This window comes from Pipistrellus hanaki, assembly GCF_964339955.1.
Source record: "Pipistrellus hanaki genome assembly, chromosome: 10".
Lineage (NCBI taxonomy): Eukaryota > Metazoa > Chordata > Mammalia > Chiroptera > Vespertilionidae > Pipistrellus > Pipistrellus hanaki.
The window spans coordinates 15,697,643-15,723,579 of record NC_140512.1 but is presented as its reverse complement, the minus strand read 5'-3'; the positions used below and the strand labels follow the sequence as shown (position 1 = coordinate 15,723,579).

Genomic DNA, 25,937 nt, shown 5'->3' with positions numbered 1-25,937 from the left:
GAGGGTGCAGGCTAGACCAAGTGACCCCACCGGTGTACAATCGGGACCAGGGAGGGACATGGGAGGTTGGCCAGCAAAGGAGGGACTGCAGGAGGGCTCCGGGGCATGTCTAGCCCATCTCGCTCAGTCCCAATCAGCTGGACCCCAACAGCAAGCTAACTACCAGTCCGAGCTTCTCCCCCCTGGTGGTCAGTGCACATCATAGTGAGCAGTTGAACAGCCTTAGCATATCATTAGCATATTATGCTTTGATTGGTTGAATGGCCAACTGGACAACCCAACACTTAGCATATTAGGCTTTTATTATATAAGATTCTCTAATTATGGTCAGAGATTAAGTCACCGATCCATACATTTAAAAAATATATATTTTATTGATTTTTTACAGAGAGAGAGGCACAGAGAGTCAGAAACATCGATGAGAGAGAACCATTGATCAGCTGCCTCCTGCACACCCCCCACCGGGGATGTGCCCGCAACCAAGGCACATGCCCTTGCCCGGAATCGAACCCGGGACCCCTCAGTCCGCAGGCCGACGCTCTATCCACTGAGCCAAACCGGTTTTGGCCGATCCATAAAATTTTTGTATGAAGGGCCAGTTTCCCCCCTAATCCATTGCTGACCAGTAGTTTTGTAAAATGTAATAAAATTGCCATGGCAGAATCAAATAGCTATAATAGTTCCTACACACCTACACACTCTGTACTTATGTCATCCTGAGCCATTGTGGTTTGGGCAATATGACCTGGGTATATGCTCTGTATGAGATATGAAAGTTCTCGTAAAAAGCTTTTATAAGGGAAAATCGCTCATTTATCTAAAAGAACTGCTTACAAGAGGTAAGGGTGGATTTCACGCAGTAATAGCCACTGCAGTGGGGGAAAGTCCACGTGGACTGAACTCCTCCTGGCTGCCTCAGGCAGGAGGCCTTTCAGAGGTGGGGGTGTACCACGGAAAGGCACCGAGGGCTAGGAAGAGCGTCGGTTGGTCCATGTACCTAGCCGACCGCTGCTCATTCACTGGTGCTCATCCGGAGGGCAAACACCTCTTGGGTGTCTATGACAGGGAGCCCTGACATAAATTACAGCAAGGTACCCAGTGGAGCAGAGAGGGACACTGCCTCCTTGAATGTTTGCATCTCTGAGAGACAGCTCCCAGGTCCTTGGAAAGACAGTTCTCAGTGAATATCAAATTCCCTCCAAGAGCTCAAGGATGATGGCAGCACTGCCCAGGCCAAGGCACTGGATACCCTCGGAGTGCATCCATGGACTGGTGCTGGCCTGAGGCAAGATTACATGTAAGAAAGGAGTGAACAACAGCCTCATTCAAAACAAACTCTGGGTTAAAAGAGCTAGGAAGAAGGAACAGACAACGGGGAAAATGGGGAAGATCCTCGTGGAGCGATGGAGTTGGAGGAGACGACACCTGACAATAGAAGGAAGCTTTCAAGGCGCCTAGTAGGTCCTAAAGTCATCCCACAGAGCCATTGAAAGGCAAAGCAGAGTATTATCCAATAAACCTTCTGAGTAATGCAACTTAGTGCTGAATATATATACACATATATATTGGCTCTGGGTACAGATTCCAGTTTTCATCCTCATACTACTAGTAAAACATACACAATGTCAACTCAAGTCGAGGTGACATTCCTCAGACCCCTCCCATCTGTTACAGAGAGTGAATGGGGAGGTAGGGCAGGAACATTGAGGCAGAGAGAATAGCCAGTTCTAGAACCCCCCCCCCTTTATGCCCCATCCCCAGCACCTGATATAGAAACAAACTAGCCATCACCAGCAGTGTCCAGAGCCATTTAGCTTAATCTTTTGTTTATATTTTTTTTCTGATTTTTAGGGAACAATCTCAACCTATTTTACATAATTTTATTTGACTACAAGGGGCCCAGTGTGAGAAATTGTGGGAGACCCTGCACCCAGAGTCTGGTGGCTGCCACTGCCATGGGAGGCAGGACCCAGAAACCCACCTGCACCTCCAGTCAAGTCCTCCAGAGTCAATTCCCCACCCACCCATGCTTGCCTCACAGCTTCCTGTTGATTGGTCATTATGGCGTGATGGTGTGACAACCACGGGCTTTTTATACAATAGACTAGAGGTCCGGTGCACTGATTTGTACACTAGTGGGGTCCCTTGGCCTGGCCTGCATGGATCAGGCCAAAACTGATCTCTGGGTCTGGAGGGTGGGTGAAGCATATTTGGGGCGATAGTGCCCAGCAGCAACCTAACCCATGGTCAATTCCATGAGGAGTTGGTCTAGCTCTTCTACTGTTCAGAGTGTCTGCCCCCTCATAGTCATTGTGCAGTATAGCTACCAAGCAAACCATCGAACAGTTGGATGGTCACTTAGGCTTTTATATACAGAGATATTTATAAGATTTTTAAGCTAATTTTTTAATGTCAGTAAACATTATTAAAATAATCTTAAGAATTATTTATGGCTTAACTTATTGGATAATTGTCATTCTTTAGCTTTTCCATATATTATTTGATTTTCTTTGCCAGCTCATTTTAAGTCTTTATTTATCTGTGTTCACCTTGGAAAATGTCTTTAGAAATGAACAGATACCGGTCAACACTCCAAACCTGGGGGTAGAGTTGTCTTCTCTATATTAGGGATTTAAACAAGCACTCTCCTACTCCTGAGCAGATTCCCAAGGTGATCTCAAAAAAGATCTAACTATAGTCAGATAGGAAATGCTAAATGCTGCATTTTGAACCATCAGGTTGCTTGAGAAGCACTCCATCCAACATCTCCAAAGGAAATTCGTGGAAACTATTCAAATGATGGGGTCATTTTGTTTCCAGGATCATTCCATCTCCGTCTGGAGATTGTTCTAAGTACGTCAGGCCAAATCTCTATCATAACAGGCTGGAGGTCAGACCTGGAGAAGGAGGTGGGCCAAGGAAAAGAGAAGTGGCAACACCAAAGCAGAAACTGGAAGTGCGCGCCTGATGATTTTGAACAGCTTATTTGCATCTGGGGTTTCTGAGCCCAGGACCTCTTTCTTCAGATTGTCAGAGTGCAGACAAGGTGGCTGGTCCTGGAGGAGGTCTATGGCATCCCTCAGCCATCAGAGCTGACAGCACCTTCAAAAATTAAAGAGTGTTAGAGTAGCAGTTAATAAAGGAGGAACATTAGTGAAAAAAAAAAATAAAATAAAATAAAAGAACTGCTTAGTAAAACAAAACCAAAGCTTTTTTTCCCCTTTGGCATTTTGTGAGGACAGACTGCAGTGTGAACATGCCCCACAGGGTGGTGCAAGGGTGGAATACAGCAACTCTGCTCCAGGCCCATGGCTCACAGATGGTTACTGCTGCTGCCTGGCATGTGCTCTCCTATTTGGAGCATTCCACAAACTCTGCTTGTGTAGCCTTCCTGCAGTTCACACTCAGCCCCAAGCAGGCTCCTTCCCCCTCAGCGTTCGTTCGTTCTTTCTGGATGCCATCCTCCTGCTGCTGTTACTATTGCACATCCTTGATATTGTAGTTTGTGTGACTCTTTTCCCCTGCTAAGACTGAGCATCATGACAGACATCTACATTTGTCAAAGAAAAGCACAGAAGTGAGAGTACTGGAGGATGGGAAGATTTGGCCAGACATGTGTAATGAGGTTTAAGATTATTAAAGTAAGCACCAGCATGTATGTAGTTACAGAGTGAGACTGCTAAAGCGGATGAAGTTTTTTGTTGGCGTCAAGGAAGCAAACACAATTTGAGGTTGGGCTTGGACATTGAAGTCTTTTTGTGATGAGGGCAAAATTGAGGATGGAAAAAATTGAGTGAGATACCAATCAGGAGGGCTGCCTGAATGCTCTGAATCTCAGAGGAGCACAGGTGTTTGCATAGGAGGACCAAGTAGTGGTCTGAGTGCCAGAGTGAGGAGCCATGAGAGTCCCTCACTGCCTTTGGACCCCACTGTGTGCAGAGAATAGGTCTTTTTAAGAGAAGTGGTGTTCTTGGAAAAGAACCAGGTTCTAGCTAAGACAGAGAAATGTCGGAAATGTTACATAAAAGCATTGAGGGTGTGGGGAAAGGATTGAGAAGGAAGGTAGTAATATACGTGAGGAATCCACAGGTCAGCAATTCAACCAGAAGATCATGGTTTGATTCTCGGTCAGGGCACATGCCCAGGTTGTGGGCTCGATACCTGGTCAGGGGGGCAAGCAAGAGGCAGCTGATCAGTGATTCCATCATCATTGATGTTTCTATCTCTCCCTCTTCTTTCCTCTCTGAAATCAATAAAAATATATTTTTTAAAAGAAGAAAAAAAATGATATTCTCATTTGATTATTCTTATTAATATCTACATTTGTTCCATTAGAAACATTTTTAATATTTGGTAACTTAGTGTAATATGATAATTAGACTTCATTGTACTACTAGAGGCCTGGTGCATGAAATTTGTGCGGGGGCGGGGGGGGGAGTCCCTCAGCCCAACCTGCACTCTCTCCAAACGGGACCCCTTGACTGCCTGTTTAGACCCAATCCCCAGGATTGGGTCTAAACCGGCAGTTGGACATCCCTCTCAAAATCTGTGACCACTGGCTCCTAACTTCTCACCTGCCTGCCTGCCTGATTGCCCCGCCAACCTGATCACCCCTAACTGTCTCTGCCTGTTGGCCTGATTGTTTCCAACTGCCCCCCTGTTGGCCTGATCACCCTCTGCTGGCCTGGTTGCCCCTAACTGCCCCCCTCACCCCCGCTGGCCTGGTTGCCCCTAAATGCCCCCCTGCTGGCCTGGCCACCCCTCACTGTCCCTCACTGATGGCCTGGTTGCCCCTCACTGCCCCCCCACTGCCAACCTAGTTGCCGCCAACTGCCCACCCAGCTGGCCTGGTCACCCCACACAGCCTGCTGTTCAGTCTTTTGGTTATACCCCACTAACCCCCCTGCCGGCCTTGTTGCCCTATGCAGCCTGCTGGTCATTACTATGAGGGTGTCCTGACCAATTTGCATATTATCCTTTTATTAGTATAGTTTCCATAAGAACAACTGTAAACCCACTTTTACCCTGTATTCTATTACCCCTAATAAAATCCTTGCCATCCAACCAAGCTGTGGCTACCTACTGTATTCTGAACATTTTGTCGTCGTCGTTGTTAATCCTCACCTGAGGATATTTTTCCATTGATTTTTAGAGAGAGTGGAAAAGAGAGGGAAAGACAGAGAGAAACATGGATGTGAGAGAAACACATCGATTGATTGCCTCCTAAACAAACCCTGACTAATGCCTGGGCAAGGGGGGGGCCTGCGACCAAGGTATATGCCCTTGACTGGAATCGAACCCAGGACCCTTTGGTCCACAGGTCAATGCTCTAACCACTGACCTAAACATTCTTTAATAGAACAAAGTACTGTTATCACCCCCATTTTATAGACAAAACTGAGGCACAGAGAAGTTAAATAACTGGTCCAAGGTCCCTCAGCTTGTCAAAGTTTGTTTCCTCCAGATGTGGGCTTTTGCACAGCCTTTCTTTGGGGCTAAAGTCCTACTCAGATGTCATCTTGAATGAGAATCTGTGGGGTGACTCAGTTGTTCAGTGAGTGACACACGATACCTACTCTTTACTACTACATGGGGGAGAGTGCCTCTCCCAGGAGCTCATGTTTCAGCCAAGATCTGGGAATCAGTGGGTGGCAGGGTTTCGGGTGGGGGGAGCATTCCAGGGGATTCTGTGTGCAAAGGCCTGGTGCTTACCCTCATTCATGGGCGAGTATGAATGAGTGCTTATTCTACTTCATCATTACGTGTGTGAGCTTAGGCCACAAATACCAGTCTGTTTTTTAAGGTTTATTCCTCATGTGATTCCTATACAGCTGGCATCTATTTAATCTCAGTAATTCAGTGAGGTAGTTTATAATAGTTATACTTCGCATATGAAAAAAAAAATTGAGATTCATAATGCTTAGTAATGTACAAAGGTCACATAGTTAATAAGTGGCAGGAAAAAAAATGGCAGAGCTGAGATATGCCTCACTCTATCTGAATCCTGTGCTTTTTCGTCACACTGTATATCAGTCACTCTCTAATCACAGATAATAATTTATACGACTGCCTAAACAGATAAATTAATCTCCCTAAGCAGCTTGTACGTTAGCAGAGTGCAGAGACCCTGTTTAGTGCTTAGTTCTTGCATCTGTCATGACACCAAGCACAGCTTTGCAAATAATAAGAGTTGTTTCCATGTGTTGGTTTCACGAAAACTAGAGGCAGTTTGCATATGATAAAATAAAGTTTTATTCGTTTACAAATGAGTTGTTTGCAGGGTATATATGTCATTTTTCATAAAAACAGTAAAAGCTATTTTTTTTTTAAATATATATTTTATTGATTTTTAACAGAGAGAAAGGGAGAGATAGAGAGCTAGAAACGTCAATGAGAGAGAAACATCGACCAGCTGCCTCCTGCACACCCCCCACCGGGGATGTGCCTGCAACCAAGGTACATGCCCTTGACCGGAATCGAACCCGGGACCCTTCAGTCCGCAGACCGACGCTCTACCACTGAGCCAAACTGGCTTTGGCTATTTTTTTAAATATCAGTCAGTAGTTCTGAAATCCATGGAGCATAAAAACTATATTGAAGACCTAAGCTCATGATTGTTGGTTCTGCAAGATAGCAAAATTTGATGGCAGGGAATACTTCCAATTTTGTTGACTACCTTTATCATTTACATTCCCTGGTATCATAGATGAACAACTGTGGGTACTGCTATCAGAACCACACATGGCCCCTGAATTATATATCATCCACTTTTGTTGTTAGAATTTCATTGAATAGTCCCTAGAGTTTTCACTTATTATTTTGCAAGTACCACTTCCTTGTCAATGACTGCTCTGTGGTTTTATTCTTAGTTATTTTTGGTAACTGGTGAAACCTTTATATTGTTTTCCTTTTGGTTCTGATCTTTTTAAACTAGTGTTAACCTTAATTCCTGATGTCTGCTTCCTTGTGAGCTACTGAAACATATTGAATTTAATTAAGTGAAAATGAAAAAAGTATTGAAATGTTGGGGGTGGAGGGCAGGAATGCGCTGGGCTTGGGCTTTGAAACGCTGTTAGGGATCTCTCCATCTCTTGCCTCTACTTCTCTCTCTGGTTGTGGGCTGCTTTCTCCATGTAGTGGGGCATATGTCCACCCTTGACAGTAGCCACCAGAACGAGACTGATCTGACATTCCCTCTAATTCAAGCCCCCCATAATCTTAGGAAATCCAGTCATCCTGGATTGACCTGGAAGTTGTCTCCTTTGTCCATCTGGAGTCTGCTGTGACACAGGGCTCAGAAATCGGACCTCCCCTGGCACTAATTTTAATCGATCCGTTTTGGATGATTGGAGTCATGTCTGCTAGCTGATTCTTAGTTTAGATCAGCTGCCCTGAAGAAGCCCTCTATCTCTCTTTGTGGAAGGCAGCATCTCTGTTGGGCCCCCCAGAGGAGGGGGGCATCTGCAGTGTCCTGGCACATTGGCAAACCAGAGACCGCTGACAAGCCCGGAGCTCTGTGCATGAGGGAAACTTGTTTCACCGCCTGCCGGTGCCACTGCAGGTGACTCATTTGGATGTGTCTCTTTCTATTGAGGAAAAATTACTATTTTGTGGTACAATAATGCTTCACACATAGAATGACAAAAATACCAGACAAATGTTGCTTCTCTTCAAAAGAATGAAACTATTACCTTGCATATCAATTCATCTAGCTACTAAAGGAAAAAGCCCCAAAGGAAAAAGGAAACTTTACATTCATCCCACAAGTTTTTCAAATAGATAAAGTGGAAGACTAAAGGTCACTGTAATTTTCTTCTTACAAACTCTTTTTCTATGCTATTGCTTCAGAACATTAAGAGCAACCAACTGCCCTGAGAGGTCATGATTCAAATTCCCGGTCAGGGCACATATCTGGGTTTCGGGCTCAATCCCCAGTAGGGTGGGTGCAGGAGGCAGCCGATTAATGATTTATTATTGATGTTTCTCTCTCCCTCTTCCTTCCTCTCTGAAATTATATATATATATATATATATATATATATATATATATATATATATATATATATATATATATATATTTATTTATTTATTTTTTAAGAGCAGCCAACCACCTGGTTCTCTCTAACTATGCAAAATTACTACATTTTAAAATCAGATTAGATGTTAATTTCTAGATTTACAAGTATTTTTTATTTGTAAGAAAACTTTTTTTGTGCAAAAATGTTTGTTTTAGGAATGCTTATTCTCTGATAACTGTAAAAGAGATGGTTTTATATCTGGTTGTTTGTACTATCACTTCAGTAAAATTAAAAAAGATTTTTTATTAACTCACTATTTGCAAGACTGTTCTGTGCATACTGTGAGATTGCTGAAGACGAGGAAGGTGTAGCTTGTGCCCAGGTCCCTGGAACAGCTGGCAGTACCCAGCACTGTCCTAACAGACAGTTGTAGGACAGCACCGCAGAGTTGGGTCATGGTCAGGGCCACCCCCGCTGATTCCAATGCACACATTCTAACAGAGAGCCTGAGTGCAAAGGAGCAGAGACATTCCACTCAGCGAGTCTGTGCCCTCAGTGGGTGAGGCAGGGATGTGAAGCTACCATTCCTGCTGGCCTGCTCGCAGTGCCTGCATGCTCTCAGAGTGTGAGCACTTCTTGGGTTTTTCCACACATGCGGCTTCCGGAGGTAAGCCAGCATCTAGTGCTCAGCAGAAGAAAAAATCAGTCATTCTTACTGCTGGAGGGAAAAACCGTTATTGTGGACTTATTGTGGGGCCTTAGGGTCATGTTGAGCAATGGCTTCCTATGATAGTCAATCAGAGATTTTTGCCTCCTATGTTGTATTTAGAATTTACCCCCACATAATTTGTGATTATACTGAAGTAAAGGTACAAGTGAGGTACATTCTGTGTTCCTACAGAGAAGGAAGCTTTAAACTAACTTCTGTGCTTGGGGAAAGTGTCAGGGAGGATGTGGCATTTGCACAGAGTTTGGGGAAAGCGTCTGATTTTGATAGCTGGAAAGGGGGAGCAGAAAGGATATGTATCCCATTGAGCAAACCACATGAACTATTGTATTGAGGGAATAGTGAGTAGTCTAATAAGTCTAGAATTGTATGGACTTTAGTATAGTAGGAGGAATGTATCAAAAAACAGGTTTGAATTAGGTCATGAGAGACCCTCGAAAGTCTCGACATGAGTGTGGATTTTATTCTGTATGTTGTGGGAAGCATTACAAATATTTGCCAGACATGTACCATGACTAGATGGTACAGGTCTGGATGGAATCCCTGTTATTCTCCACACCTCTTTCACCTTGATCACCACCCAGGAACAACCTGAGAAGAGGTGATCTCTTTCTGGGCATAGCTTCATGTAACCATCAGACTGCTTTGCTTTACTAAGGTGTGTGAACTAGAAGGAATTGAGGGAGGTAGAGTTAGGCTGCCATCCCACTGAGCTGTTACTAACATATGTATTATATATGTTATACACCCACCAGTTTAGTGTTATAATTATTGCTTTATGCAGTCTTGTCTTACAGTTAAAAGAAAAGGTATGTGTTTATATAGTCTTATGTTTACTCACATAGTTACCTTTTCCAGTGCTCTTCATTTCTTTCTGCCAGATTGAGTTAGCATCTAGTGGCATTTCCTGTTAGCCTGAAGAACTTCCTTTAGTATTGCTTATAGGGCACACATCTGCTTGCAACAAATTCTCTCAGTCTTTGTTTATCTGAAGATAAACTCATTTCACTTTCATTTTCTAAGGGTCGTTTTTGTTGGATGTAGAATTCTTAGGAAACGTTTTTCTTTTTCTTTCAGGAATTTGAATATGCCATTACTGATCTCTGTTGTTTCTTTTTCTGTTTTAATCTTCACCTAAGGATATTTTCCCATTGATTTTTAGAGAGAGCAGAGGAGAGAGGGAAAGAGAGAGAAATATCCATGTGAGAGAAACACATCTATTGGTTACCTCCTGCTTGCGCCCTGACCAGGATGCAGGTGGGAGAGGAGCCTACAACCATGGTGTCCTTGATTGGAATAGAACCTGGGACCCTTTGGTCTGCAGGCCTATGCCTAATGCACTGAGCCAAGTCAGCGAGGGCAGTTATTGTTTCTGACGAAGTGTTTTTTTTGTTCCCTTGTAGAATCTTTTTCTTTTTGTTTTGATGATTTTCTTTCTTTTTGTTTAATGATTTTTTTTAATAGTTTGACTAAAATGTGCCTAAGAATTTCTTTGTGTTTATCCTAGGCTAAGCTTTATTGAGCTTCTTGGATCTGTAAATTGATGTTTTTCATAAAAATTTATAGTATTTTAACCGTTATTTCTTCCCATTTCCCCAATTCTTGGTACAGAGCTCCTAAAACCTTATAACTTTCTAAGTGAAAAGAGTACTGGTGTTATCAGCATAATTAGCTGGTTAATATTAATAAAGAAGCGAAGGGAGGCCAGACATCATAAGTGTGGTCATCTGGGCAGCTTTACCCTTTTGGGAAGCTGTTAGTTTTATCAAAGGATCAGAATTCCTTTTTTTATTTCTCTTTGCTATTATTAATTTCTAGAAACCCATGACCATCAAATATAATGCTCAAAAATCTTTATTAGGCCCTTTTCTGCAAAGCACAATATAATTTCTATTACACGTCCTCTAGTACAGGCAATCCATTTCCTGACTGCTCCTTAATAGTTCTAGCAACTATCATTGAGGAATTGTAGTGATTAGTAGCAAACATACTTGGTGTTTAAAATATTAATGGTCATTCAAATATATCCTCAGAATTATTCTTCAGGCTCTTCCAATTGTACCTACTTATCTTACTCTGGGTCATTTATAAATTTTTATACTTTTTCTTTAAAAATTTTACTTGAAATAGTTTATTTGAAAAAATATCCTACATGCTCTTGCCCTGTCTTGGATCTGGCACATTGTTAATTTTCTTATATCCTTACTGATGAAAGGAACATGAGTAGTTATGGGAACCACTGTTCCATGTGAGAGGGCGTGAGGGCTCATGGTGCTTCTTCCGGTCTCTGAACCCCACAGGCTACACATAGTGTATGAATAATAGAAAGTGTGTGAGCCTATCAAGTTCTGGGTTCATCCTCACAGGTACATTCTGAATTGACATGATTCTTTTTTTTTTTTTTTTTTTTTTTTTAATTATGCGGGCATCCTGGTATAGTTAACAGCAGAGTTGGTAGGAACCAGGCCCAGGATGCCAGCCAGCTTTCGGCTGCTGTTCTCCCAGCAGTGTAATGCTTCCCTAGGTACAAAATAGCCCAGGCAGCTGCCTGTTGCTTGATTCTTTTTATAAATCTGTTGAATGGTTTGTTCTCCAAATTGTGCCATACTTCTTATAAGTGAATGGATTATTGAAAGAGGTGGTGGATTCACTTTCTTTCCGCTTAAAGACTAAATGCATATGTGGTCATGTAGTGGAAAGAAAGTGAATTGGGGCTAGATGCAATGATTGAGTCCACATGCTTCATAGCTAAAGTTTTTAAATACTTTGGATTCCAAGTACAGAAAGCTAACATAGTTAAGGCTTCTCTCACCCTCCCCCTTTTGAAGGAGGTTTTGAAGAAAAATTCACACATTTTTGGAAACAGATTAAATTGTTTTATTTTCTGTAGCTTTAATAATAGGAGAATAACAAATGAAGAAATTCTCATTTGTCTGAAGCCCTCTGTTGCTGCTTGTTTATGTATCTTGGGGACACTGATCCAATGGTATCTTGAGCATGATGGTTTATTTGTGAGGTATGAATGTTTCTTGATTATACAGTCACTTAAAGAGGAGTGGTAGACAGGTGGGAGAAACTTGTTTTTAGGAATATAAAAACACAGAAAGGAATTGGCAAATTATGCAGTCTTATTGAAAATACCTCTTTTGTTAAAGTACAACAAGAATAATGGTTTTGTAATGAATCAGGGCAGTTTAGTGAACTGTTTAATACAGTACATGAAATACTTATGAGACAATAGAATGTTTTATAAGGAAAGCAGCAGGGAAAAAATTTATAGGTATTTTTTAGGATTGGTAATTATATGTCTAGGATGATTTAGGAACCTACTTGAATGAAGTTTAAAACATAATTTTGTAGAACCAGAGGTGGTTTATGAAGAGCTGATTCTTAAAGCCCCATTGATAACCCTGGGGAGCGGTAGAACAAACTAGATTAAGTGGAAAAGGTGTTCTATCATTTTACCAAGATAGGGTTATGCAGTCTTAACTAAAATCCTTTTAATACAATTCTGCTGCCATGAACATACTGATCTGTCATTAAATATTCACTTAAGTACTGTTTAATGAAGCCTGCCAACATTCTGCAAAATAAGTACAGGGTGTGTGTTTTGGGGGGTGCGGGGGAGGCAGTCAGACATCCCTTGAGGGGTCCCAGATTGGAGAGGGTGCAGGCTGGGCTGAGGGACACATACCCCCATGCACAAATTTTGTGACCGGGCCTCTAGTGTGTGTGTGTGTGTGTGTGTGTGCGTGCGCGTGCGTGTATGTATATAGCTATAGCTAATTAATTTTCTTTCAATGTGCACGAATCCATGCACCGGGCCACTTGTGTGATATATACTCCTTCTTAGCAGAAGTGATATGTATCACTTCTAGGCAAAAGCTTTAGGAATGTAGGGGAGGAAAAATTCACCTGTACCTTCTTTGGGTCTCTAGCTGGGCCTAAGTATTAAAGTGACATAAGATTAACAGGAGAAAAGCATACAGATTTTGTTGATTTTTTTTTTTTTTTTTTACATTTACATAGGAGCCTTCACAAGAAACAATATTTACAAACTGTATGTAATGGCATGTAAAATTATTAAAGAAGGTTTAAAATTGCACATGCAGCATGAACTCAATCCAAAATAGGAATAGAATATGCAAAATGTTATAGTATTTGCTCCTGGAAGATTGGGCTATGGGTAATTTGTAAAATTTACTTCTAACTATATAATTAAATTGATCATTTCATAGCAGACTTAGACTTGTTTTGCTGTTTAGGTAATTTTTAAATTTTATGCATTCCTATAGCTTAGGAGTGAAGGTGAAAGAGGATAAGCTATGTTTCTCTGAAAAAGAGAAAATAAAAAGCAATGGTCAGGTTCTGGCCATTCTGGCTATGTGGTTAGAGCATCAGCCCATGCACCAAAGGCTCCTGGCTTCAATTTCCATCAAGGGCCAGTGCCTGGGTTGCAGTTTCCATCCCACATGTGGGAAGCAATCAATCAATGTGTCTCTCTCACCTCCCCTCCTCCATCCTTCCCTTCCTCCCTCCCTCATTCCCTCCCTCCCTTTCACTCTCAAAAAAATCAATAGAAAAAATATCCTCAACAACAACAAAGCATTTGCCAGTGTCTTAGTAGTTCTGGTATTATATACATTCATATATATTACAAGAGGAAACTGGTTTGGCATATACTGCTTGCCCTGGATGAGGTGAATTAATGGTTTTTAGACCATCATGGTACTCTTCCTGTTTATTAATTTTTTAAGAGGTATTTATTCTATAATAGTATGTTTCTTGATAAAGGAATCTTTAAAATGTCCATTTTTATTTGTTATAGTATGTGCAGAAGCTTATAATCCTGATGAAGAAGATGATGATACAGAGTCCAGGGTATGTAATTTACTGAATAAATTAATTTTAAATTACTCGTGTATTTGGGTAAGGAAAATAATAATAATAGCAAAGATGTTAACAAACATAATGGAATTATTTTGACTGTTTCTTTTCCTAGTCTTATCTCTATAGCTTACTTCTCATTCAACTTATATAGAATTACTTTAACCTAGAGACTTTCTTTGGCCAAAGGAAAGGTGAATATAAAAAAATCACTGCAGTTGTGGTTTTATTTCTTTTGTAAAAATACAACTTCTCAGTGATTCCTCCAACTTTGTTCTTCTTTCTCAAGAATGCTATGGCTATTTGGGATCTCCTGTGTTTTATATAATTTTTTTGGAATTTTTGTTCTACTTCTGTGAAATACTCCATTTGTATCTTGATGGGAATTATGTTGAATCTATATACTGCTTTGGGTTTACTTGTGGGGTTTTATTATTTCAGAGTAAGCGTCTGTTATTATAAATTAGCAGGAATAGAAGTCTCATTCTAAACTAGAAATACAAAGAAAAAATTCTTTTATCACTTGGGAAGGAGTCTTGACTTGGAATGGTGAACACACAGTACAGTGTGCAGATGATGTCTTGTCGAATTGTGCACCTGAAACCTGTATAATTTTTTAACCAGCGTTACCCCAATAAATTCAACAAGAAGGAAATACAGGAAAATAATACAGTAATTACTAAATAATAATACAAGAACAAAAAATCAGAGTACAGTAACACCTGACGTGTCAGTATAGCAATTGTTATTCTTTTTAAGTCTATGAGTCTTTATAGTTTGCTCAGAAACTGATTTTTTTGGAGGTCCTAATGTTTTTGCAAAAATTGGTTCATTTTTATTTGAAGCAAATTTTTAAGCTGTGTTCTTTAGCTTTGTTTTTCTATTATTTATTTAATAAAAAGTAAGCTAAATTAGAGATTACACTGCCTGGAAAATGGAAGTAATAATTTACCTTTTTTATTTTTCTTTTTACATGCTTTACAAAAGTCTTCCTTTTTAATTTAGCCTTTAAAAATATAAATAAAAAATATATTTCTGTAGCTTTCAAAAATACTTCAGTAAGATTGAGTTTTAATATAGAAAAGCAGATACTTTTCTATATTGTCATAGCATCAGTAAGCTTCCTGAAATATATGTAAAATCCAGTGGTACCGTGTTTCCCCGAAAATAAGACATCCTCCGAAAATAAGACTTAGCGCACGGAAAGATAAGACATCCCCTGAAAATAAGACCTAACACAACTTTGGGAGAAAAAATTAATATAAGACACTTATTTTCGGGGAAACAAGGTAGCAAGATAAGGATACTTAAGTGACTAGCAGATCTCAAGGAACTCCCATTTCACTCCTTAATGTGGCTATTCCAGCACCAGGAGGGTTGGGGGGAAAGATAGAGAATGAATAAGGAACAAGGACATTGATGAGAGACCAGAGCTGGCCAGAGCTGATGTTCATTAATGTTTAGCCATCTGAGATGGGCTTGAAATTCTGGTTTTCATTTTCCATTTTAAGTTCTAATAGGTCCATAGGCATAAAACACACCACTGCCAGAGTCTGAACTTGCCAACCTGGGGGACCACTCCTTTGAAAAACATTCAAGTGCTATCCAAAACACTAAGTAGAAAAGATACAGGCACCGCTGTATCTATTATGTTCATTCTTTACTATAGCTAGGGGTATGGAAGCAACCTAAGTGCCGGTCAATAGATGATTGGATAAAGATGACGTGGAACATGCAGAGTGGGACAAAAGTATAATAGGTTATCATTTGTGAGTGTGGGAGACAGTTTATTCCTGTATTATGATTTATTGTATTATTTTTCCATGTGAACAACTATTAACTTACTTTTGCCCCACCTTGTATATACAACAGAATATTACTCGGCCATAAAAAGCATGAACTCTCACCACTTGTGATAACATGGTTGAATCTAGAGGATATTGCACTAAACGAAAGAAGTCATAGAAAGACAAATTCCACTTGCTATTACTTACATGTGGACTCTAAAGAAGAAAGTAAATTAACAAAACAGGAAAAGACTCAGATACAGAAAACAAACTGGTGGTTGCCAGATGGGAGAGGAGCTGGGGGACTTGGTGACAAAGTGGAGGGATTAGGAAGTACAAAGTAGGTTCAGAATAGTCATGGAGATGTACAGTACAGCCTAGAGAATATAGTCAATGATATTGTAATAACTATGTATGGTGTCAGATGGGTACTAGACTTAGAGGGGGGATCACTTCATAAATTATATAAATGGTTAGACACCTGAAGCTAATACAATATTGAATGTCAGCTGTAGTTGGAAAATTAAAAAAAGAAAAACATTCAAGTGTAGTAATCAATATGCAACCCCTCCCTGAGACAAATTGTATTATTTTCCCCTGCTTAGTGGGCTGACAGGTGTCTAGTCACCGAAGTAAACCTCAGCACTCACAAATCTTCCTTCTACCATCCTACTAGGAAATCTTGTTCCTCACAGGTAAGAAGAGTAGATTAATGGTTTATTTATTTATTTATTTATTTATTTTTTAGATTATATATCCAAAAACTGATGATCAAAGAAATAGATTGCAAGAGGCTTGTAAAGACATCCTGCTATTTAAGAACCTGGATCCGGTAAGATAAATCTCAGTAATAGAAACTTTTTTTTTCAGCATCTGTGTGAAGAACTGTGCAGGGTCTCTCGGCCTCACCCGAGGATTTAGAAGGCTGGAGGAGAAAATGAGTTGAGGACAAGTAAAGAGTGTTAGCACCAGAGCCTCAAGTGGAAGGCATCCAGAGGTGGGAGCTCAGACGTGTGTTCCGTGACCATTCCTGAATGCCTCGCTGTAACAGGGGACACGTAATGGATGCTGTGGGCAGGAGCAACCACGTTTTAAGCAGAGGATGTGACAATCAGATGTGTCTAAGGTCATGGCTGGTGGCAGCGGAGAGGGTTGAGTTAAAGACAGGAGAGTGACAGGGCAAGGACACAGAAATGGAGCTCGGTGGGGAAACAGTGCCATGATCCAGGGAAAAGAAATGGGCCCAACGAGGGAAGGGGGAAGGGATGGTTTCACAGAATACGCAGGATTAGCAGGAGCTGGGACTTGCTGGTGGAGTAAATTGGGACCTGACTGGAAGAGTTTGGGATGACGCCCAGTGTCCAGCTGGAATGATGTGAAGAAAACTCGACGGAGGGGCAGGCAGCGGTCATCACTGACTCGCAAGAACAGCAATCTTGGCTTCATGTCTGCTATCTCATTTGAGTTTCCTGAAGTCATTGTTTATACTGGAAATCTTGCACCTCCTAGGCCTCAGAACATTCTTCCTCGGAGTGCTTTATATTCATACGCTAAGCACAGCATTTATAATTATCAGTCTCTTTGAAGATATTCTTTTCATGAATATTTTAATGCTCAACTCAGTAGGCCATTTTTCTTCTGAAATATTTCTAATATGAGGCAAACTGAAATAATTTTCCTAAGCTATAGGATACTCTCTTTCATTAACGGAGAGTAAATTTTTATTTTTTTAAAATATATTTTTATTAATATCAGAGAGGAAGGAGAGGAAGAGAGAGAGATACACATCAATGATGAGAGAGAACTGCCTACTGCATGCCACACACGGGGCATAGAGCCCACAATCCAGGCATGTGGCATGACTTCCTGGTTCATAGGTCGATGCTCAACCACTGAGCCATGCCAGCCGTGCTAAATTGTTATCTTTAAGTGAGTCGGAGCCCTTTTACTGAGCTCAGCCTTGAAATTGCATTCTGTAGGAGAATAATATGTGGATTTCCTACAGTAGTTGTCAGTCATTGTGATAAGCCTCAGCATATTAACGTTCTTTCCAGTCTGTGCATAATTATGGGGAAATTACATTTTGATTGACTAGAACAGACACCTGTCACATGGAGAAGTTCTAAAAGAATTAATTGCGCTGTATTTTTTCAGGAATTGCTTTTTTATATATCCATATATGCATTCTTAAGCTTTATAATGTTTTAAAATGCAGCTAATTCAAAGATAGCAAAAATCCTTACTATAGCCGTGTTTTTCAACTGTGTCTCCATTTGACAATTGCAGCCAGAGCTAATCAATAAAAGTAATATTACCCCTCCATTTGCCCTAAAAGAGTTGAAACACAAACAGTAAGGGAAACAAAATATTAGTAAACCACTTAATCAAACTCTATAATTTTGACAGGCGGCCATATGTTGCCTGGCTCGTGAACTCGTCCGGGTAAGATGGCCCCTGTGGGGTCCATTAGCACCGCGGTGAGGGAGCACCGTTCTGCTGCCGCCTTGGCATCTTCTCCAGCCCTGGCTGCCGGTTCAGGGAGAGGTGCCAGCGCTCACACAGAGACCCAGGGCCGGGGAGAAAACCGCTTCCTGTCCCTTCACCGTGGTCCTCCCAACCGTTTTTCTTAGCTCACATGAAGACACAATGCTATGTTCTCGGTTTAAATGGAGAAGCTGTTTTTTTAAGGAATTAGAAATGCTAAATCAGTATACATATACAATTTACAAAAATTCAAAAAGAGCAAAGGAGCAAAATTCTAAAACAACAAAAGAGTAGTCAGTGGAAGGAAATCTCCCCTTCATCCCTGTCTCCCAGCAGCCACTTCCTTAGGAGCCAAGTTCTTTTAGCTCTCTCATGAGCGTTTTCCCAGGTGGTACTATGTATATGTAAGTATAGCCTTTTAAAAATATTAGTGGCAGCAAATTCTACACAGTATTCTGCCCAGATCTCTCTCTCTCTCTCTCTTTTTTTTTTTTACTTAGTAATATGTCTGCATTTGTAGAGATTTCATAATCTTTTTAAAAAATATTTTTATTAGCATTAATTTATTTGTAAAAGCTAAAATTGGTAAGATGTATTATGAAACTAAATCATGAAAATATTAACATTTTGCTGTTGTTTAATGTATTAAAATTGTATATATAACAAGGGGGCCTCAATAGCAAAATAATATTGAAAAAGAAGAACAAGTTAGAAGATACACTTGCCAGTTTCAAAACTTTTATTGCAAAGCTACAATAATCAAAACAATGTGTTACTACTGCCCTCGTTTGTTTGGCTCAATGGATAGAGCATCAGCATGCGGACTGAAGGGTCCCAGGTTTAATTCCAGTCAAGGGCACATGCCAGGGTTGTGGGCCCAATCCCCAGTAGGGGGCGTGCAGGAGATAGCCAATCAATGATTCTTTCTCATCATTGATATTCCTCCCTCCCTCCCTCCCTCCCTCCCTCCCTCCCTCTCCTTTCTTCCCTTCCTCTCTCCCTCTCCTTCCTCTCTGAAATCAATAAAAATATATTTTAAATAAAACATTAAAAAAAATGTGTTACTGGCATAGGGATGGACAGAACAATGGGATAATGAAGAATCTAGAAATAAACCTTATACATCTATTTGATTTTAACAAGAATTTCGTGTGTCAGGCCCCTGGTCATTAGCTTATTACTCTTTGGTTGGTTGAATGGCCAACTGGTTGACTGGACACTTAGCATATTAGGCTCCTATTACATAGGATTGATTTTTGCCTGGTGAGCAAGTTAGTGTTGTACCCTTTTAATACCCATAGAGAGTTACTTGATCAAGTGTTCAAAGCTAATAAGTGGCAAAACAAAAGATGCTCTTAAGTCTTTTGACTTTTCTATTACTGTGCATCATACTATGTTTCCATATCCATTTGTTTTGCATGTTTGAAGCCCTTTAAATGGTTTCTATGTTTGTTATAAGGATTTCTTTTACCTCTTATTTATTCTCACTAGCTGAAGTCTATCCTTAATCCTTGCCAAAGACAGCTTTTGGATAATAGATTTGATGTTTCTGGCTTCAGTTTTAATAAGCCTTCTCTAGGGTGGTAAATGGTTGCTTCTTGAAGGGAACATTAGTGGCCAAGAATAGTGATAGAATATTCACCACAATCACTTTTGGTTTTTGCTTTTGTTTTTTAGTAAGTATATGTATTTTTAAATATATCTTTTTATTGATTTCAGAAAGGAAGGGAGAGTGAGAGAGAAACATCAATGATGACAGAAAGTCATTGATTGGGGCTTCCTTCTGTATATCCCCTGCTGGGAATCTAGCCCACAAGCTGGGTATGTGCTTCTATCAGAAATTGAACTGTGACCTCCCAGTTCATAGGTTGACACTCAACCACTGAGCCACACCGGCTTGGCTGTCTTCCTTCCTTCCTTCCTTCCTTCCTTCCTTCCTTCCTTCCTTCCTTCCTTCCTTCCTTCCCTCCCTCCCTCCCTCCCTCCCTCCCTCCCTCCCTCCCTCCCTCCCTCCCTCCCTCCTTCCCTCCTTCCCTCCCTCCTTCCTTCCTTCCTTCTTTTTTTTTTTTTTTTTTCTTTCAGTTTTTGATGCTAGACCAAAAAGGACTGGAGTCAGGATTTAAATTCACTAAGTAATTACCCTTCTACGCATAACTCATGGACACAGGCAATAGGGTAGTGAAGACCTGGGGTGGGTGTGGGATAAAGACTGGGAAGATGGGAAAAAGGAGGAAATAGGAGATATCTGTAATACTGTTAACAATAAAAATATATAAAAATGTAAAAAAATGTAATTGAAAGAAATTACAAATGTAAACTCACTAAGTATTTAGGTAATCTCCATATAAATTGTAGTGATGACTAATATAGGGAAGCTTTAAAAACAGATTTTTTAAAAAGATATTTGCAGTAGTTCTTTGCGTAACCTGATCATTTTAGTTGCTAAGATTGTATTTCACAAAGTTTATGTGGTTTGGTGGTTGATTTTTCATGTTAAAGTGGTGATAATTGCAAATATTCTGAAATAGACTAATTATAATTACTTTCATTTAGATATTGAATATGAGAGTAAATATTTAATCATCTTTGTATGTGTCAGAAAGACTGCTGAGTTTCTTTTTTGACATGACTTAATAGCAATGATGATATTTCCAATTCTTTGCACTTGTTCACAGAAATATAAAGCTAATTATGATTACTTAAGAAAACATGTCCTAGATAAACATAAAGATTATATATTTTCTTTTTTTTAAAAAAATAGGAGCAGATGTCTCAAGTATTAGATGCCATGTTTGAAAAATTGGTCAAAGAAGGGGAACACGTAATTGATCAAGGCGATGATGGTGACAACTTTTACGTAATCGATAGGTAAGTTTTGCCTAACTTCCCTACTGAAATGTAACGAACCTTCTGTGTAAAATTTCAATTGTTATAATGATAGCCAATTAATAAATAGTTGCTTTTGCCTCTTTACTTTTATTATTACCTAACAGGCACTATAAACCTGCTCTGAATGCTTTTAGGGGTAATTGGGTTAGAGTTCTAAAATGTAATAGAGAGCAGTCTGAACTGAGCCTTTATTTCTTCACTTTTGTAAGCGATGATGACGTGTGTATGAGCCAGTTGGTATCCCCAGCCCTTCTTGCTGTGTGGGTCACAGATCGTCTCCAGTCTGATTTATTGCATCACATTTGCTTCTCTGGGTACAACTGTGTTCAATGCAGAAATCTTGCGGAAAATCATTTACCATCTGCTTAGTCCTCATTCCTTGTTCCTGACTCTGGGTGCTGCCTGTCATAAATCAGTAGTGCATGGTCTCTGGATCAAGGGTTTTCACTGATGCCTCCGTTCCCTCATCCCCCATGCCCCGGTGACCTTAGGAAGCTGTTGCCAAGGCAGTTGTAGCCAGGGCCGTGGTGGAGTCTGCTTTTAGAACCAGATAGTGTCCCTGGCATATGTGAATGACCTTTTACTGCTTATTGTCATCAGAGGGGAAAGGGAGGCTGGGAATGAGATTTTATTGCATAGGGCTTTTCTCTCAAATCAGGTTTTATTGGAATGAGGTTTTACCTGAATTACTTTTACCTCTTATTTTCCCTGTGCCCAACAGAGGAACATTCGATATTTATGTGAAATGTGACGGTGTTGGAAGATGTGTGGGTAACTATGATAACCGTGGGAGCTTTGGAGAACTGGCCTTAATGTACAACACACCCAGAGCAGCTACAATCACTGCTACCTCTCCTGGTGCTCTGTGGGGCTTGGTGAGTGAGGATTCAGTTAAGAGGAATGTATTATATATGTGAAAGTTGCTAAAAGTGAATCTTAAATGTTCTTACTACAAAGGAGAAATGTTAATTATGTGAGGTGATAAAGGTAGTCATGTCAGTGTATAAGTCAATACTGCGTATACTTTTAAGTTAATTATATCTCAAAGTTGAGGTGGGGAAAAGAACAGTGCTGGTATCTAGTTTTGTAAATGGTGCAACAGTGCCACCTTGTGGGGTTAGCCTAATTACATGGTGGTAAATCTGAATTAAAAAAACTGATTCTTTGTTAAAAAACTGAATATAATATTTTATATGGCTCTATATTTTATGCTAAGAGAAATAAAAATCTTAAGTAACATTAAAAGTATAATAATATTTTACATTATGCCTTTAGGACAGGGTAACCTTCAGGAGAATAATTGTAAAAAATAATGCCAAAAAGAGAAAAATGTATGAAAATTTTATCGAGTCACTGCCATTCCTTAAATCTTTGGAAGTAAGTATATGTTTTTATTTTGTTTTAAAAGCTTCTGTGTTCCTTAGGAATGTTTATTTCTATACAAAATTTCCTTTAATAAAAAATCCGAATTTTCATTGAAAGATTAAATTACGATTTTTGTTTAGCTCAGTATTTCTTTTACTACCTATAACTGCATTTGTCTTATTGTTTATAAGTAATAGATTCCTGCGAGCATCTATAGCAGAGGTATAGGTGGTCCCTTTCTGGAAGCAGACTTAAAATAACCATGTAAAAGTCAGCAGTAGCTACTAGTTATACCTTTACAGGTAGAGGTGATCTAAATAAACAATGCCAATATTAACTCAGTGTAGTGAATATCTATTATAAACATATCAGGGAAAAGAAACAAAAAATAGAACAAAATTCTCTCCCTCACCAAAAAATAAATCCTTCCGGTTTTTTTTTTGTTTTTTTTTTAAAAGCCCTCATGTCCTCACTGGCCTCCTCTTCTCAGTCACCTTTGCTCCTTTATTCAGGCTACTCTTATCCACCTGGTGAGCTTGTCAGGTCCCCTGGCTTTAAACACGGTGTGTGCATGTCTTTTAAATCTGACGTCATCGGACAAGGCCCCTCCCGAGGATGCCAGACTCGCTTACCTAATTGCGTATTTAACGTTTCCTCTCAGACCCCTCATAGACATCCCAGGTCTCACGTCCTACATCCACTCTGCCCCTGTAACGTCTTGGCGGCTGGCAGCATTGTCCTTCCAGCATCTGGCCAAATACTTGGTAGTCAGTACTGACTCATCTACTGAAGTATCTGTGCTGTATTGTCAGTTTATGCCTGGCAGAACTTCTGGCCACGTTACAGAATGCATAACAGGCAGCTGGTCTTCTGTAGCAGCATCTCTAAATAAAAATACATCAGGGGTTGGAAATCCAAATGCACTCAGAGTGAGGCAAGTAACATAAGAAAGAAAAACCGAGCCACGAGGCTGGGGTTTTGGAAAACGAGAACATGTGCTCTGTCTAAAGAAACAGCTGCTGCTTCACCACAGTTCGTTGTTGCCAGGTGGAGATGCAGGCTGAGTGTTGCTGGCTCTCCTGATTCTTCAAGAGAAGCTGGAAATTCAAATTTTTTGCGAGAAATTTATTTTAAAATACAGGCTGTTAATATCACACACACAAACCCGCATGCTGCTCGGTTCATTTGGCTTTTAGGCTACCCATTTTTAAACCTCTGAAATAGGTAAGATTTCCCAGTTAATCTATTAAGTAGTCTTCTTTTTTTTCCTTGGTAGGTTTCTGAACGCCTGAAAGTGGTAGATGTGATAGGCACCAAAGTATACAACGATGGAGAACAAATCATTGCTCAGGTATAATCGTTTTTATGCAATATAGTTTAAGGTCCTATCCCAAAAGGTTCTTATACGTTGTGTATCTTGATGAATTTTAGCATGTTGTGATGGATTAAATGAATATTATTTTTACCAATGACCAGTTAAAAATGGTTTAATTTATAGCCATTAAGCTATTTGAATACTTTTATTTATATATTAATAACTAGGGGCCCAGTGCACAAATTTGTGCACCTTGAAAGGTACTGTGGGCCGCGAGGCTGCAGTGGACACTGGGTGGGCCTCAGCCCCTCCTCCACATCCCTGCCCGGTGCCCTCTCTGCCGGCAGCCCCGCTCCCGCTGCCACCGCTCCCACGTGCTGACAATGCCAAGCCTACTTGTACCCACGACGGTGCCATCAGTGGGTGTTGCAATAGCTGCTGTCTGGTGCACGGGAAGGTGGAAAATCCCTTAGGAGCGATCAGGGCTGGCAGCCACTGCTCACACCTGCTGATGGCACCAAGCAGTGGAGACTGGCGCCAGGTGCCGGCAGTGGGTGGGAGTGGGGCCGGTGCCGGCAGCAGGTGCAGGCGCCAAGCGGGACCACAGCACGCAGGAGCAGAGACTTTTCAGTAAGCACCAGAGGCTCACCCCGATGACAGTGATTGGCGCCCTGTCTTGGTCTGGCTCCCTCGCTCACCTGTTCCACCATCCCACCACGGCCAATGCCCACCATGTTCCACGCACTCCCCCTGGTGGTCAGCACATGTCATGGCGACCGGTTGTTTGGTGGTTCCGCCATTCAGTCTTTTTGCATATTAGCCTTTTATTAGGTAGGATTAACTCCTAATGAATATATCTTAAATCATCAAATGCATTTTCTGCACAATTTTATATTTGTACACGACCTGCATATAAAGAATAATAAGATGCCATTTATAAGAGGGAAAAAACAGGTGAAATTAATAAGGACTCAGAAGGTACATTGGAAAATACCAGAATTTTGTATGATCAATTCATAATGACACCTGAGGCTTGGAAAAAATTAACCAAGAAGGGAACACACTGTACCGTAAACTGTGTTTGTTTCCAGATACTAAATAAGGGCTAACATGCTATTTAACCACAAATCTTTTCTAAATACGGCTGGTAGGAAGTAGGATTTATGAAGACAGTTCAGAAATAAAGCATGTATAGTACCTTATTCCTAGTTATATTTTTGGATCATTGAGCAAATGATTTAAACAGATTTTTAATAGATTCTGTAATTTTTTTTAATATACTTTCATTGATTTCAGAGGGGAAGAGAGATAGAACCATCAATTACGAGAGAGGCCTCCCACTAGGGACTGAGCCTGCAACCCAGGCATGTGCCCTCGACCGGAATCAAACCCTGGACCCTTCAGTCCACAGGCCAACACTCCATCCACTGAGCCAAACCGGTTGGGGCTAGATTCTGTAATTTTTACCATATATTTTGTCGTGTTGTACTATTTATCTAAAATATTCTCTCTTGCTCTGGATGGTTTTTCTGTGGTTAGAGCATTGCCCACGGACTGAATGGCACATACCTTGGTTGCAGGTTCCATCCCCGGCCCATCTGGCCATCTGGGCTTATTTGGGACCCAACCAAATCAGTGTCTGTCTCTCTGTCTGTTTGGGACCCAACCAAATCAGTGTGTGTCTGTCTGTCTGTCTGTCTGTCTCTCTCTCTCTCTCTCTCTGTCTCTCTCTCTCTCTCCCCCCACCCCCCCTCCCCCCAATCACTCCCTTCTATTCTGTCTAAAAATCAATGGAAAAAATATTCTCAGGTAAGGATTTTTTTAAAATTAAATATTGTGTCGTCTTTGGGTATATGTGAAAAAAGATTCAAAGTCTGTGAGACAGAGGAAACAATAATTGTTTTAGAAGGCAAATAAGTAAATCAATTTCTGTCCCTCCACCCCACACACTTTCAGATTAGAGCAGTGACAGGTTGGGAAAAAGTGGAATCAAATTAGAAAACAGGGCTAAGATTCTACTATATAAATTGATTAAAAAAAAAAAAATATATATATATATATATATATAGAGAGAGAGAGAGAGAGAGCGCACTTTTGAAATGATTTTATTTTAGCCTTTTTTTTTTTTTTTAACACTAGAGGCCTGATGCATGAAATTCATGCAAGGGACTTGACCCTTGCAGCCATGGCAGCTTGCCTTGGCCCGATGCAAGCTCAGCAGCTGCCTGGGGCCTCCCAGCCCCAACTTCATCCAGAGGTATCCCAGAAGGACGGCCAGAAGGATGTCTAGTCTAAATTAGCATATTACACTTTTACTATTATAGATAATTATAGCTTCAGAGGAAGTTGCAAATATAGTACAGAGAAGTTCCATGCACTCTTCACCCAATTTCTCCCAGTGCAGCTTGCATCAGTATAGCACAGTATCAAAACTAGGAAACTGCTAAAACCGGTTTGGCTCAGTGG

The 25,937-nt window shown here is 40.5% G+C and overlaps 1 protein-coding gene across 1 annotated transcript in view; it reads left to right on the top strand.

The window, feature by feature from the left end:
• The window catches only part of PRKAR2B (protein kinase cAMP-dependent type II regulatory subunit beta), a 59,735-nt gene that overhangs the window by 27,342 nt on the left and 6,456 nt on the right, over positions 1-25,937 (top strand). Inside the window, exons 3-8 of the mRNA XM_084896434.1 lie at positions 13,573-13,625; positions 16,167-16,250; positions 20,664-20,770; positions 21,513-21,666; positions 22,067-22,168; positions 23,433-23,507. Coding sequence (XP_084752560.1) covers positions 13,573-13,625; positions 16,167-16,250; positions 20,664-20,770; positions 21,513-21,666; positions 22,067-22,168; positions 23,433-23,507 — 575 coding nt within the window. The remainder of the gene's footprint in view (positions 1-13,572; positions 13,626-16,166; positions 16,251-20,663; positions 20,771-21,512; positions 21,667-22,066; positions 22,169-23,432; positions 23,508-25,937) is intronic.